Source organism: Sceloporus undulatus, chromosome 2 (genome assembly GCF_019175285.1).
Source record: "Sceloporus undulatus isolate JIND9_A2432 ecotype Alabama chromosome 2, SceUnd_v1.1, whole genome shotgun sequence".
In the NCBI taxonomy this organism is placed as follows: domain Eukaryota; kingdom Metazoa; phylum Chordata; class Lepidosauria; order Squamata; family Phrynosomatidae; genus Sceloporus; species Sceloporus undulatus.
Genome location: NC_056523.1, coordinates 28,826,792 through 28,843,587, shown reverse-complemented (window position 1 = coordinate 28,843,587; position 16,796 = coordinate 28,826,792). Strand labels below are relative to the sequence as shown.

Genomic DNA, 16,796 nt, shown 5'->3' with positions numbered 1-16,796 from the left:
TGCAGCATGGGAAAACATGACCCTTTGCTGCTGACAGTTCCCCCAGGCCTGCTTTATTCTATCCAATTTTGCTTTTTTGACTAAAATGGAAAAGCAGTTGACAACTGAGCAAACAAGGCAAAGAGAAAGGGGGGACATGGTGGCAAAATGTCACATTTGAGAACCATAGAGCTTTAGAATACATGACCTAAAAGTATATTCCCATCCACGACTAATCAATGTGCATGTGCCAGGCTGCTAGTATAATGTGTATCAGTCTTTGCAGCTATTTTTTTCAAGAAAAAAGTAAGATTCCCCAGTGGGCAGAAATTATCCAAAACAACAGGGATAGACAGGATATGCCAGGGCAGCCTGGAGTATCCTGGCCTAGAGCTTCCCCAGTCTTCCCCCTCTGTTCCAATGCCAAGCAGCTGTTCATACATGCATGCCACTGTGCATCCAGTGTGGCCACCATGGTGACGAGTCACTCGCTCTTAAGGTCAGAAAGAAGCTGCAGCCTCAATCACACAGTGGGTGCCCTGTTCTGACCTCAGAGTGAATGACGCGTGGTAGTGGTGGTGGTACCAGACAACACAGTGGGACACGTTTTAAACAGCCACTTGGCATCACATCAGAGGTTTCTAGATCTTCCATGAAGATCCAGAGCAAACAGAGGGTTTTTTTAGTCCATATTAAGAGGGGTATGCCCCAGGTTTGGTGCTTAATGGGTTGTACATCATCCAGTCTGTTAACACCAGTCTCAGGGTTTGGGCCACACATCATCTGGACTTCCTGTGAAGAAGAAAGGGGATGGGTATTTGGCCCATGCAAACAGGAACCAAGAAGCTCCATGGACTTTCCACGGATATCCAAGAATCAGCAAGAGAGAAGGAGATAACATGACAGAAATATCTACCGAACCTCCCTGAGTGTTCATCATCTCAAATGCTCTCAAAATCTGGGGGAAAAAACATAATAATGTATAATTGAAACTTTCCCTAGTGAAGTAATTTACATGTATATACCAGTTATTCTCCCTACCATCACAATTCTGCACTTTCTGGCTCTCTGTGAATGATGGTAATGCAGGCATTGATTTCCACTGGCAAGACCACATGGGCCTGTGTGTCTTGTTGCTTATAGAAGTACAGCACATTCATTTTTTTATACTTACTATCTCATTCAAACAATATTTCTTTCAACTGGGATAGTATTAGTACTACTATTAGCTTAGATCAGGGATAGGCAACCCCTTTGAGCTGGGGGCCGGGTTGCTGTCCCTCAGACAACTGAGGGGCCGAAGCCAAAAAATAAATTATTAAATATTTTTTTTAAATTAAATAAATAAATAAACTGGGACAAATGTAGGACAATATTTTCAAATGGAGGGCACTTTTTAAATAAAAAATGGAGGACACGTGAAAAAATTTGCTGATTTTTTAAAAAATGTTAAGATAAATGCATGTTTCTGAGGCTTCTATAGACAATTGCCCCACCATGCCCCTCGCACGAGACGCCAAAGGCCCGGTGACAATTGGCGGCAGGACCGGGCTGGGGCCGGTCCCAAGGCCTCGCCGGGACGCAGGTTGCCTACCCCTGGCTTAGATAATATCAGTAAGCATGCATTAATACTGTATGGTTAGTATTAGTCCTGTTAGTACTATAGTGGGCCCTTGGTATCATTTGGGTTTGGTTCCAGGACTCACCTCCTAAGATACCAAAATCCATGGGGGTGGAAGCCTCATTCTATACAGTGGCATAATAAAATTGTCTCTCTGGTTTAAAAAATGGCAAAATCATGGTTTGTTTTATGTAGAGTTTAAATATATATATACTTTCATGACATGAATGGTTGAATCCATGGATACAGAGAGCAAACTGTATTAGTAATTGCCACCTTGTGATCTTTAGAAAGAGAGCAACATATAAATATTTTACTAAAAAAATAAAATGTAACAATCAAATATATTAATTTTACTTGCACACTACCTTGAAGTCATACAATATAGGGTAGAATAAAAACATTTTTATAAATAAATAAATAGTAACCATAGTAATATCAGTATTATTCATTTTATTATTTCAATTTATACATCCTCACAAGAGATCACATCTACTAACAATGTAATTTATGTTAAATAATAATAAATATTATATTATATAACAAACTATGTAATTACATAACAATCTGTGTAATTTATTCATCTCAACATGCAGGTGTGTGTGTATATGTGTTTTATTTAGGCTATTTTACCAATAGCTTTAGAAATATTTAGAAGCAGGTGAGCATCTTAGAACCCAAACAAGGATCGTTATCAAGGATGTATTCTAATTAAATGCATACTTGTTACATAAATTCTCACCCTTACAGATGGGATTCATTATGGTACCTTCATAAAAGGGTCTCTCTAAGGTCCATCTGTAAGCTGTTCAGTTAGATACACTGAGGAAGAAACTCATGAAAATACATCCCTCCCTCTCCCACCCCCAAGGTCTGTTGCCAGCTTCAGATATCACCCAGCTGTATATATCAAGAAAGGCAGCAAAGAAGAAATAAGGAGTTTGGGTATTAGCAGTGTCAAAGGCTTAAAAATGATATAGCATCCTTTGCCTTCAGGAAAGTGCAGTGTAGAAAGGTAAACTATACGTCTAAGCATACAAAGGATCTTGTAGCACCTTTGAAACTAAGAGGGAAAAAAGAGATTGGTAGCATAAGCTTTTATAGGCCCTTATCAGACGAGGCACTTACCGATGCGCAAATGATCCCCAAATGTTGCTGAAGTGTTGCAGAAGTGTTGGGGGTGAGATCATCCAGAGCACTTCTAAAGTGTAATTGAGGCTTCCCACTTTCCTTCCATCGTGGAAGCATTCATGGAGAAGCCAGCAGGAGCCATTTTGTTAATAATGGGATATCCCGTTATTAACACAATGGCTCCTATTGGCTTCTCCACAAACAATTCCAAAACAGAAGGAAAGCGGGAAGCCTCAATTAGACTTTAGAAGTGCGACGGATGATCACAATTCTGACGCTTCTGCAACACTTCAGCAACATTTGTGGAACGTTTGCACATCGGTAAGTGCCTCGTCTGATAAGGTCCATAGACTTACGTCTACTTCCTCTATGCTTCTTTCTTTCTTTCTTTCTTTCTTTCTTTCTCTCTCTCTCTCTCTCTCTGTTTCTCTCTGTCTGTTTCAAAGGTGCTACAAAATCCCTTTGCATACTGATCCAGACTAACATGGCTAGGTCTTTGAATTCTGCACATCTCAGTAGCCTTGGAATATTCAGAGTATTGAAGTTCCAGGTCCAATTCACACGTGGAAGCTGGGTGGTTGATTTTTATTCATGCAGCCAGTCTCAAATGCACCAGGAGTCACAAGACTTTCTTGGCAAGATTTATTCAGTGGAGGTTTGTTGTTGCCTTCCTCTGAGGCTGAGGGAGTTTGGCTTGCTGGGTTTCCATGGCTGAGTGGGCATTCAAACCCTGGTCCCTTGGAGCACTAGTTCAATGCTCAAACTGCTACACCATGCTGGTGGAGATAATTAGGAAACCCCTTTCTTATAGCTTTAGCCTGTTCAGTAGTTTGAAACATGTTTTTTCCGGTTGTTGCCACCCATGAGAGGAGAAGGTGAGATCTTCTATGAATATTTTCTCCCTCTCTCAGGAGAGAGCCAGTGTTTGTCATTTTCACACTTTGCCTTTATAGCCTATTGTGCTTTGTGCCCCACTTGGAAGGTCTTCTTGAGAGTTAGGAATCCCTCAACAATAGTTTAGGAGAGGGTGCTGAGTAAGAGGAAGAGTAAATTGGCAAAAATCACCTCCTTTCTTCTCTTGTTCCTCCAGTAGAAGCTGTGGTGGATTTCAATCCATTTTGTTTGCTGAAAACCTGTGTTCTGGCCAACACAATATTCTTCTATTGCTGTAAGGGTTCTCAAAAGAAACAAAACCAATTATTTCTCTGTTCAACTGTCTTCTATCATTTCTGCACAATAAATTCAAAAGCTACTGCTGCCCCTGTGATAACAATGTATTGTTATGATGTCCCCACAGTTTGCCATACCAGAGGCCAGCATATTGCTCTCGTGGGGAGAAGTCATTGTCCCAGATCCTAAATACGTTGACTCTCTTCTTACATTCGTCTACTGTGGGGCTGGACATGTGGTCATCTGGTTGTCACTAGATTGCAAGTTCCATGACTGACTATGCTGGAGTAAGCAGATAGGAGTTTCAGTCTAGCAACACCTAGATGACCATAATTCCCAGTGCATTCCGGTGTCATGGGAGTCACTTCAGTGGAACTCCTTCCAATGTCATGAGCATGATGTAAGATACTTGAGGCCTCCTAGAAGGAACTGCATCTTGTTGATCTCCTCCTAGTGACAACTGGAGTAACCCTCATTCCTTTGGTAGCACAGGGCAGACTCATACTGTGGAGTTTCTTGGACTTACAGAGTAATGTAACAGGAAACCCCTATTTGTCAGTATAACACTGAAGCCAAAAAAAATGTTCATCTAATTTGTCTTAACACTAAGTCTGTTGTAAGTGTTTTTCTTAGTATTGTATTTTACCTCTCAGACGTTCAGTTTGCTTCTCTATAATTAAGTTGCAGTGCCATATAAAAACACTATCTTGGCTATTTATCAATATCAAACAATATAGAATTGTTTTTTGTGGGTTTTTCGGGCTATGTTTCCATGTTCTAGCAGAGTTTCTTCCTGACGTTTCGCCAGCATCTGTGGCTGGCATCTTCAGAGAATGTTTGCCTGGAAAGGACTTGGCTATATATACTGTGTGACCTGGAAAGGCAGGACAAGCCTACATAGGGACCACCAAACGCAGTGTGCAAACAAGAATCAAGGAACACGAGAGACACTGCAGACTGGGCCAGCCAGAAAAATCAGCAGTAACAGAACATGCCACAAACCATCCTGGGCATAAAATACTGTTTGAAAACACCAAAGTTCTGGACCATGCCAACCACTACCATGTCAGGATGCACAGGGAAGCCATTGAAATAATAAATAATAATATAATAATAATAATAATAAAATTTTATTTATATACCGCCCTTCTAAAAATCAGGGCGGTGAACAACAAGAAAAACAATACATTACACAAAATCAAATAAAATACATTAAAAGCAGTTCAATAAAAATAATAAAAATAACATGTCGGCAAAACACCTGGACAATTTCAACAGGAAAGAGGAAACCCTTAAAGTAAACAAGGTTTGGCTACCAGTCCTGAAAGATAGCAAGCTTAAGACTAAACAAATGCAAATGAGAAATCTCCCAGGGTCAGGGGTTTCCCAGCAGACAATGAGCACTAATCAAGCAGACACTAATCCTCTTGTGCAGACCCTCACACCCTGAGGACTGCCATTAGCAACAAACAATATACATGCAAATCACTCCTGCCTTTCCAGGTCACACAATATATATACCCAAGTCCTTTCCAAGCAAACATTCCCTGAAGATGCCAGCCACAGATGCTGGTGAAACGTCAGGAAGAAACTCTGCTAGAACATGGCCACATAGCCCGAAAAACCCACAAAAAACTATGGATACCGGCCATGAAAGCCTTCGACTTCAAATATAGAATTGGTTGTTTTAAAAAAAATAATAAATACAAATTGGTCAGTATATGGAATAGTACTCTTTTACGTTTTCCAATAACACTGCAAATTCCATATTTTGTTGCTCACTTTATGTATTGTTTGTATATCATGAAAATACAAACATTAATCTAAGTTACGTTTCTGTTTCAGGTGAAAGCAGCTTCCAAATACGTGGATGTGCCCGTAAGCATTATATGCTCTCTGTCTCTCTTTCTTTCTTTCTTTCTTTCTTTCTTTCTTTCTTTCCCCCCCTCTCTCTTTCTCTCTCTCTCTTTGTATGTGTGCAAAAACTAATGATCTTCATGGAGAGTGCTAAATAACTCTTTACAATAATTGCTGCAGTGTGTGTGTGTCTTTGCTTAGCCAGTGGTGAAATGTGAACCTAAAGCTTTCATAAGGTTTTAAGAGCTGATTCATTCTGAATGTTTTCCATGTCTTCTTGTGATGCCTACTTCTATGGATCTCTGTCAAATACATCATATGGTGTTTATCACCCAGTAATATGTAAAATGTGAAGTGGTGAGGAGTATGGAACAAATGTCATGCAAACTTCCAGAATTCACCTTTGCATGTGAATCAATAATTAAGTAGCTGCAGTTGCCTTGCTATATCAGTTGCAACATTTCACAAGTGAAAGGGGAGCCAAGATTGAACAGCATGTAAAGAAGTGAGGAGCTGTCTTTTAAACACCTTGCACAATTTTATTGTGAACCCTGGCGCATGTCAATTGGCTTTAATCTCACCCACAGCTAAATGGGCAACTGAATAAGCTTTGAGACATGGTATTCTACACGATGACTTATATTGTGCAAGAACTATTCTACTAGTAATTATGCAAGTATTACTAGAGTGACTATCGTCTGCAAATGGCATCTAGGCTGCATCCACACTGCAGAATTAACACAGTTTGACACCACTTTAACTGTCATGGCTAAGTGCTATGGATTTCTGGGATTTGTAGTTTTGTACTGAATTTAGCCTTCTCTGGGCTGAAGCAGATGGCCCGGAAAGAGTGATCTCCAGCTGTGATCGCTCCAGGACTGTGGCGACTGGACAGCCCACTCCTGAAGTGGGTCACCACGGCGGTCCCAAATATGCCACCAGAAGGAGAAGGCTAAGTCCACTCCTTTTGCCAGTGGCTTCATGCCACCTCAGCCGTCCTCGAAGCAGTTTACGGCCATTTTGGGCACATGCATCGTCTAAGCACTATGCTTTCAAAGCAGCCAGAAGCCACTCTATTTTCTGAGCTTCTGTCAGAGGGCTCTGATACCACAACAAACTACAAATCCCAGGATTCCATAGGAATGAATGGATAATGTTTTGCAATACTTTCTGGAAAGGCATGCACAGACACGATCAAAGTATTAGATCCAATAGCTGCACAAGGACAACAATGGCTTTCCACAAGCAACACACCTTTTCCATTTCTTTCCACAAGAGACTTTGGTGGAGTCACATACATCCACATTCACACTTCTATCCCTCAGAAATAACACTGAGATGAATATTCTTCTGCTGTGATGAGTACTCAGAAAATAGCAGTCTGAGAAGCAAGATCATTGGGGATTGAGAGTCAGCAGTCTCCACCCAAATTGTTGTTTTCTCATCACTACTAATGGCTGTAAATAGCAAAGTCAGAACAGCATTCTCCTGCAAAATCTAAAGCGTAATGGTTACTTGTTACTCCCAAAACACTAATTTGGGGGATTAATTTTGGGTATTGGGGCTTTCTGGGTCATTCTTTTTATATTTTTAATTTTTAAAATGGTTTTAAATTAACACATTTCTCATAAAAGTATAAATAGCAACTAACATGTTACTTTATTTAAAAATTAACTTTTTAAATAATATTGTAAACTCTCTTTTTAAATTAGGCCTCAAAGTTAAAGGGTTTAATCACACAAAATTCAGTGAAAGATTATAGCCTTATTTTAAAACCATTCCACAATTTAAAAGAAACAGACCATCTCATGCTAAGTGGTCTTGCAATATTTGTAATATTTTTCTTGGTTGTAAGCATATTTTAACTGTAAAAGGGGATGTTAATGGGCAAATGGTGAATTGGCAATGTGCTCACTGAAGGCAATCTTGGGGATATTTCTGAAAAATAACCACATTATTTCATTTTTAAAAGGGCAAATGCTGCTGCAGCTTTCTGTTTAGAGCTTGGATTATAATGAAGAGGGCCCTTAAAGATCTCAGGCAAAGCACTCTGCTTACCAGGAATTAACATTTAAATTAAGTTTAAGTGTAGTATATAAAGATTGGTTGGAATCAGGGATTATAACTGATAAAGCAGAAGACCCTTGCAGACAGACATTTTGTTTTTCAGATTTACAAATAGGAACAACTGCTTTTTAACTGTTCTCCAAATTCTTCATGTTTATCCACATTTGTCAAGATGTGCACCCAGAAAGATGTTAGATTGTGAGAAGTCTTAAACTGTGATGCTTACTTGAATTGATCTTCAAAGATACATTAAGAGCATTGTTTTGAACTATACTACCTGTTCTCACATTGTGAAAATGTTGCTTCAGATTTTACAATATTTGTCAGTCCATATATCTGTCTATATATCTAATTTGTATCTTTCTTCAAATTGCTTAGGGTGACAAATCTTGTAAAACAGGCTACACTGAGTGATAGTAGTTGCTGACCCACAAAGATTGGACCAAAGATTTGAGCCCAGATATCTGGAATCCCACAATTTTCTATTTACCAGGCAGCCATTGCTTGGGCATCTGTGCAGAAATTTGAGAAACCTTCAAGTCATAAGGGATTGTCAGCCTCTGCACAACACTACAGTAGTATGTCTGGAGGAAAATCCACTGAGAAATGATGCAAACATATTGCAAACACTTATGTTTAAAAAATGCAAAAGAATATTTGTAAGATAAATAGATGAATCAGGATATATTAATAAATTCCAATCTATTAGCAGAGGTATGAATATAGATAGTGTTTTTAGCATGCTACATGAGTCCTCATAATTCATACATATATCATAACAAATCTTCTCGGAGAAAATGTGGTTCCAAGTCAACTGACATTTGCTCTGCGGATTTATTTTTGTCACACTTCAGTATTAGCAAACAGCTTCATAAAACACCTGTAAAAACTTTCACAACTCTTCGAAGATTTATGGCCAAAATCACAATTTTCATCTTTCTGTACCCTACTACTCTCACACTATGTAACTCTGCTAAAATATTGTGCTCCCGTCAGTGCATGTGGATTGATATCTACAAATGCTCATGCTAAAATAAATCAGTATTAAATGTGCTACTGGCATGGATCCTAGGTGGATGAGGAAGAGGAGCTTGAGCCCCCCCCCCCCCCAAGCCTATCCTGGGAAAACTGATTCCCCCTTCCCCCAGTGATCATGAATCAAGAATTCGGATCACCAACACTGCTACTGGGATGGATACCAAGCAGGGCAAGCAGGGGATGAGCCCTCTCTAAATTATTAGGAACCAAATATTAGGATAACCAACACTCCTATGAAGTTGAACCCTTCGAGGAACTACCAATCAGAACTATCCAGGCTTATAGCTATCTTTCCATTTGCTTGACACAGTTTTTTATATTTTCCACTTTCTTGAATATATTTATTTTATGCTTTAAACAATTTTATAATGATTCATATATTTTGTCATTATCTTCACAAGTCCCACTGTTAACTGCTTTGGTTGGTAGAATTATTATTGTTACTATTATTCACTGTATTCTATGTTTTCTGCTGTTTTGTAAAAACATACATGATACATGCAAGTATGGAAAATTCATAGTACCTGCCTGCTGTTGTTCTTTTAAAGGTGTGCATCACCTTAAAAATAGTTCTGAAGTCCCTGGCTACTAGATTCGTATCCCACCCCATTTTGCCATTTAGGGCTGAGAAAAATCTCAGGTGTAAATTCTTCACATGAGTTCAGCTGGTAGGTGCCATGTGACACCAGGGGCCAATTTCCAGATCAAAAGCAAGTTCCAAAATCACAATGATGCAAACTGTCATGGATTTAAACATAACAGGACTTTAATTTGTCAGGTGGAGGAAGGCAAAGGGGAGGGAATCATATTGTCAAACAGGGAGGGTAGGTGCATGGGAATACTGCAGGAAGCAGTTAAAGGAAATTGGCATAACAGAAAGTAAATACCTTTGGATTTGAGCTCAAGTCATGGTGACCCTGTGGATGAAACAACTCCAAGACCCCCTATCCTCCACAGCTCTGCTTAGGTCTTGTAGATTCAGGCCCTTGACCTCCCTGTTTGATTCTAGCCACCTGGTGTGCAGTATTTCTCACTTTCTGCTGCCCTCCCATTCCCCATCATAATTGTCTTTTCCAGTGATTCATTCCTTCTTATGATGTAGCCAAAGTACAACAGCCTCAATTTAATCATCTTGAACTTGAACAAGGGCCCATTTGTTTGATATCAGGAGTTAGATAACATCTCTGATCCCATCAACAAAGAGGAAGCCAAGAAAAAAATAATAGCAGAAAGGACCCAGTGAGACTCATTCCTTTTCTCTGACCTGAGACCTTGGTGGGGATCCAAAGAATAAGGTTCCATCTTGTTCTGCAAGGAAACCATTACAAACCGATTTTCACATTTAGGTTTGCTTCTTTATTCAATTTACTTCCTCATCCCATCCTTATGAATAACATGTTTTGGTCTAAATCCAATTGTTAGTTCCAACTGGAGTTGGCCAATTGAATCAATGAGAATGTAATAAACAGATCAACACTTACATAAATTTAATTTATTTAATGAGTTTACTTTAGTTCAGCCTAACAACTGGAGCTGGGCATTTGAATGAAAAGCCAAACAATGACAAAAATAGGATGATTTTTAGTCTAAGTAAAATCTTTTCCCTCTTAACATCAGTCAAATAAAACTTCTCTCATCTTATTCTGAAAATCTGATTGTTCAGTACTGGACAAATGTAGCACTTTTTGTTGCATAATAAAGCTGGCACAAGCCACTTGCTGGAAATTGCTTGAAAAGAATAGCAGACACATTTTCTATTGTCCTCATTGTTTTTTACATTAATACCTTGTCATTGTTTCAGTAGGTGTTAAAAATGTTCCTGGCATCTCTAGGGCCAGCCATTGGCCCTTTGCTTGATAACTGTATTTCTGTTTAAATATATATATCTATATACATATACACAAACTCCCTTCCTACTGCTTCTCAAACTGTCCTCATTTTCACCCTGGAAATTACACAGAAGTGTTAACTAACTTCAATTTACAGTGGCTGACAATCACGTCTTGTAGAGAAATGATACTTTGTGATCTGCAGTAAATCACAGTAATAAAAGTAATGACACCCATTATTAAGAAACTTCCAATGTGCCACAGACATTTAAGATTTGTGTGGCAGCTTTCATAATGACTCTTATTTCAGTATTTTAATGGGTTTTGTTTGAGATAAGTTTGATTCCAACATATCAGGGAGTGTGAACCTATTTAGTGATTATGTTCTCCCAAATTATCTCCACCAATTCCAGCTGGTGGGGGGAACACAGATTGCACCATAACCTTAGAAGCTTTATAAATTCACATTTAAGGGAGGTTCGTACATAATGAAACAAACAGAGAAGATTGGAGATTAGCAGGGTTACTCCTATGCTTGCTTACTCAGAAGTAAGTCCCACTGTGTTCAGTAGGGCCTACTCTCAGGTAAGTATGCACAGGATTGCAGCCGTATTAGTTATACCTCTAGGGTACAATCCAGCCGAATTTAAGCAACATTAAAGCCCTGTTGGTTTCAATGTGAGAAAGTATCTGTTTGACAGTCAGTTGAAATTAATAGAATAGCAAAGTGTTGAACTTTGACCAGATTGTGTCTGCAGACATCTAGAAATAGGAATTGTTCCATTTTAAAATATTACAATATAGAGATAATATCAAGTAAATACTTTTGAGGAGGTGCTGCTGTTTTTGCTTTATTTTGAAATATAAATGTAAATGTTTCAAAAGCCTCAGGATAATGCTAACACACTGATGCTATATTTTTAGTCTAGCCTTCTAATTTTATATAAAAGGAGATTTGCATTTAAAACATGACACCAAGGGAAAACAACAACATGAGTGGTTTTGCTAATTAGGTCAATAGTATCAAACAGTGCAAGAAAAAAGTTCCTGGCACTGGTGTGTGTGCATGTGTGCGTATCAATGCAAGCAGCTTCCCTCAAGGCAAAAGAGGAAAAGTGTGTGTGCACAAAGTGGTATACAGCCGTTAGTTGCTTTAGCCACCTACATAACAAAAAGCAATAGCTGATAGTCAAATATGACACAGATATCTGCTAGAGGAAGGGTCCTCAGCCACAGTGTGAGAGAAAATAAAGCACTGCGGGGTGTGGAGACAGATCCTTTCAGCTAAATAGACTGCTTTGGGTAGATGCCATTTTAATGCTTTTTTCTTCCCCTCGTCTCTTCCCCCGCCTTTCTACTCTACTCTTTTATACAGAAGCCTGGGATGGATGTTGCTGATGCCTATGTGACCTTCGTTCGCCATTCTCAGGACATCCTACGTGATAAGGTCAATGAAGAGATGTATATAGAAAGGTTATTTGATGTAAGTAAACACCTCCTCCACCTTGGAAATCCAAGGAAGGGGAAAACTGAAAAAATGTGCCAAAATGAGACAGGAGGATAAGTCATATTTTGAGATAAATAATTATTTTGAGATAAATGATTAGTCAGTTATATTTTAAAAATATGTTGCCTTTCCGTTTGACTGAAATTTAGTCTGTCTGCTCTCTGTTTGCTTTAATGCTCAGCTTAGATCCACTTTGCCACAGTTTTTCTTATTTAAATTTTGGTGTGTGAGCACCTTAAATCAACTATATCATTATGTAATTGGAATGTCTTACCCATTCTTCTTACCACCAAAGTCCTGTATTGAAAGAATGGGAGGTGGCAAAGAAGTCATATAGGATACGTGTGTGCAGTTTCACTTGGAGTAACTCTCATTGTTGTAGGACAAAAACACCTTAAACATGAGCCTACCCAGTTTTCCCCCAAAAGGTAGTAAAAGAAAGCAATAGCATCCAAAATCCAGAAAACAAGCCTCATTATAATAGTAATTTTTATAATCAAGTATTTGTATTGTAGAATATGATTGCATTGCTTTTAAACTGAAAGTGGGGTTCTCTTGGCAATGTTGGCAGGCTCTTGTCATCATTTTTAAAATCTGAAAATTTATTTTTATATTTAATGCTATTTTACTTTGTAGATAAATCATGAAAATAGACAGTAGCTGTAGCACCTGATAACTTTTAAGTATCAACAGGGATTTTAAATAAGATAGAGTATGTCTGAATGGTCTTTCTTTAGCTTTCGTGTGCAAGACATTTTCTGTCCTTGTAGCTAATGTGCAAGTTAACATTTCTGCTCGCAGCAGGCAATGAACAATACTGTTTCAATCACTTGTTAGGGTGGATCTTTGTTTATGAGTTTGTGTGACTGTAAAACCCCTTCCTTTCCTTCTCCTGTCACATCTCAGCATTTTAATCCAAATCTGAACACCTTCCGATTTACTGGTCCTTTCTTTATTGGCTTCTCTGTTTATGCCTGACGTAAAAGCTTTTTCTCTACCACTGACTACCACCTCGAAACGTAATCAAATGCTTTTCCCCTCATTTGTCTTTCCTCATGAAGGCTCTTCCTACTTCATAATTCTCTCCTTTCACTCACCCCCTTCCTTGATATTCTGCCAGATTAAAATGGAATTTATCTATCATGTCAAATGTTTTATCACATTATATCAAGTGGCACGAATAGGAGTCAAATAATCTTCCTGTGTAGATCTACTAGCATGACCCATACCCACCGAGAATGCCTCATTCATGCATACAGCACTCTAGAGATTCCTTTCCTCTTAAGAGAATTTCAAGCATTAAAAAAATGCCAGAGACAAATCACCAATCCACTTGACAGTGGCAAAGAGGCAGTCATTTCCTCTTTGCTAGAGATCTGCTAGCACTCTGCCCATCCATGTTGAAATTTTTCTGTTAGCAATAACATTCCAGGGACTGTTCTTTTCAGTGCCAATCTTTTCTTTGAGCACTTTCCAGTTTTGTGTGTACCCCAGAAGCTTATGTTTTGAACTTAACCAGAGGTTTACCAGGTCATGTAGCTGCTTTGAGTGCCATTTGTGGTGCAAAGATGGGATATCAGTTTAATAAATGCAGTTTAATAAATGCACATCTCTGTGTTGAATTAGCTTTTAAAATATTTAGCCACCATCTTTTCAGAATAACATTTATCAAGAGATCCTGGCTTCAGAAGGCTTCCTGCTGTTGCTTCCATTGGAAAATGGCATTTCACCTTATTTAGCTGTGGCTGTACATATGCACACCTGCAAGATGTTCCATATGGCACACTATACAGCATCTTTATTCCCAAACCTATACCATTATAGAGTCTGCCCTCGGCATACGCGCCCTCGCCGTACACATATTCCAGCTTATGCGGACGGCGAATGGCAAGAGACAAAATGGCATGCTGCCATTCAATTAAATGGGTTTCCAGCATATGTGAATTTTGCATTAAGGGGGGGAGTCCAGAACAGATCACCCCTGTATGGCAAGGTCAGACTGTAATCATTCCACCCATTTTTTTTTCATCTTCTAAAGAAAAAGAGAACAATTTACTTCAGGACTTTTGTCTGGAACAAATGCAGAATGGTAAAATGCAAAGTAAAATAAACATCTCATACTCTTCATGATGATATAATAGAAGGTATTACACAGTATTGCAGACTCAAGTTGATTGACCTGGATTCAAGTTGCTTCACTGACTCCATTTGGACTCAACAATAAATGATGTGCTGGCTCCAATCAACTCAATTTGCAACTTGTATATTTTTCGCAACTGACTTGCTGGCATCATCGACTTTGAGCAGCAGACAAGACCTGCCCCTAGAGCACAGGGTGCATTTCTCAGAGAAGAACAGCAAATGTGTTAGGCAATGGGCTTGAGGCGGAAAGTTCCTTCTGAAACTTTTTAAAAGCTTTAGAAGGCTCCTCTGATGTGCAACAGAGACAGGCTGTGAGCAGATCTCAAGCCCTTTGATTAACATGCTTGCTGTTCCTCTTCAAGAAATGCACTGTGACTCCTTTGTCTTTGTTAAAGTTGGATCCTACACTTGAGACTTGACTTAAAAGAATCTTGCAAGGACTTGAGGCACAGCGTCAGACTTGAAGGTAGAGACTTGAGACTTGGGACTGGAGCAGACAGGCAAGAAGGAGCAGCCCGAGTCCATGCTGGCCAGAAGCGGATTGGGTCTGCATCAACTGCACATCCCTCTCCCAAAGCAGGCTGTGGTCACAGTACCCAACCCATGCTGCCAGAAGCCAGATTATCCCGACGCCTTTTTGCTTTGGTCCAAAGAACTGGGATGCAGCATCAGTGCAGCTTCGGGCCACTTTGGAGGCATGTGTTGTTTGAATGCCACGCTTCCAAAGCGACAGTCACTTCATTTGGCCCATTTTTTCCGGGCCTTGGAGTAAAAGACTTGAATACATCACTGGTGTTACAGCACAACAATCTCACTCTAATACAATACATTATACCTATATATAGTTCCCTGAAACTAGCTATTTCAGATAGAGGAGCTCATCCATCCTTTGTCTGCCTAAAGTAGCCAGGGTTCCTCTAGTCATTTTGGTCCATAGTTCCATCAGCCACAAACAGCATGACAAATGATGAGGGATGATGGGTGATATATGCCAAAGCAGGGCCCAGGCTAAGGAAAACTGCAGTAAAATGTTTGAGCCTGTGTCTGTTGGACAAGTTGACCTGTATTTTGCTACACCTTGCATAGACTCATTTATATAGATTTTAATAACACAAGATTTAGTCTGTTAAGTTGCAAAAATGAAACTAGAATTCAGAAACATTACCACTCCCAGAATCCCCCAGCCAGTATGGTGGCGCTGATTGCAGGACTCTGGGAATTATAATCTGCAGATGTAACTTTTCAAAACTATGAATGCAACACAGGTTGCAACAATTTCCTAGGAGTAAAACCCTCTGAGAACAGTAGGACTTAAATAAATATGTAATAGGATTGTACTGTTCATCTTTATAATGGTCATCCTTGTTCATTTTTTAAAATATTACTTTTTTAAAGCGTGATTTCCTTTTTATTTCTCCTTGTTGCTGGCTAGTATTCTTTTTTTTCCCTACTTTTTAAAATAAAGGATCAGCATTTTTATTATTAATATTATTGGCAGCACCTTTTCAAAATGCTAATTTTGCCTTTTCTTTTGTTCCAAAAGCCATCCATTTAACACACACCCCAAGTGTTCATTTTCTTCTCAGATACTCTTCCCCATGTGTATTCTAATAGCAGAATTATTCTCCCTGGTGGATATTAGGATATGCAGGAGATTATCTGAATATTACTGTGTGGTCTACATTTTAATCGCCTTTATTCTGTAAATTAGTCAGGTTTACTGTGGAATAAAGTCATCATCATCATTTTTAAAATCTTCTCTCCAGGTCACTAGGGAAAGAAACAGATTGGCTGGGAAGGTCTAGCACTGAGCATCTAACAAGGCTATTTTCTACCCTAAGACTTGTTTACTAAAATTTGGCATACATTCTTTGTCCTGGCTCACTACACAAAGAGATCCATAAAGAAATAACTAATAAGAAGTACATGATTATTTTTATCAATATTCATTTGTGTTTCTTACATCAATGTGTGCCTTTCAGTCATTTCTGAAACTCTGATAAGAATATATAGCCAGATGAATACTTGATCCAAATGATCTCTTGGCTGTCTTAATCCCTGTAAGGTGGTTTTTAGCATCTTTCATTATCTAGAAACACAAGAGGCCTATCTTAAGTGGGTTCCTTCTTGTGGCGTTAATTTACATGACAGGAAAGTCAGCGCTGTGTAAAGTTAGAATTGGCTTTAGGATTCATGAGGTTGTGAGGAATGTTGATGGTCAACTGATGCCAGAGATAAAAATAAAACAAATGTGATTGTTATATCCATTGTTTGTAGTGGCACCTTTGGTTTCAATGGACCTCACAAGTGGGTCTCTGGTATATATGACTTATAAGATCTGTGCATATTAAAAGCATATGACATGTTGTCTGATTACATCAGATTTCTTTCTCAATCTTTGATTTCTCTCATTGTTTTTTACCTGCTTGTCATAATTTACAATACAGTTGGTTAA

General features: G+C 38.9%; 1 protein-coding gene across 13 annotated transcripts in view; it reads left to right on the top strand.

The window, feature by feature from the left end:
* Window positions 1-16,796, top strand: part of CADPS (calcium dependent secretion activator) — a 466,363-nt gene that overhangs the window by 403,091 nt on the left and 46,476 nt on the right. For all 13 annotated transcript variants that reach the window (XM_042450102.1, XM_042450101.1, XM_042450096.1 and 10 more), the window contains 2 exons: window positions 5,747-5,779; window positions 12,068-12,175. In XM_042450102.1, the coding sequence (XP_042306036.1) occupies window positions 5,747-5,779; window positions 12,068-12,175 (141 nt within the window). The remainder of the gene's footprint in view (window positions 1-5,746; window positions 5,780-12,067; window positions 12,176-16,796) is intronic.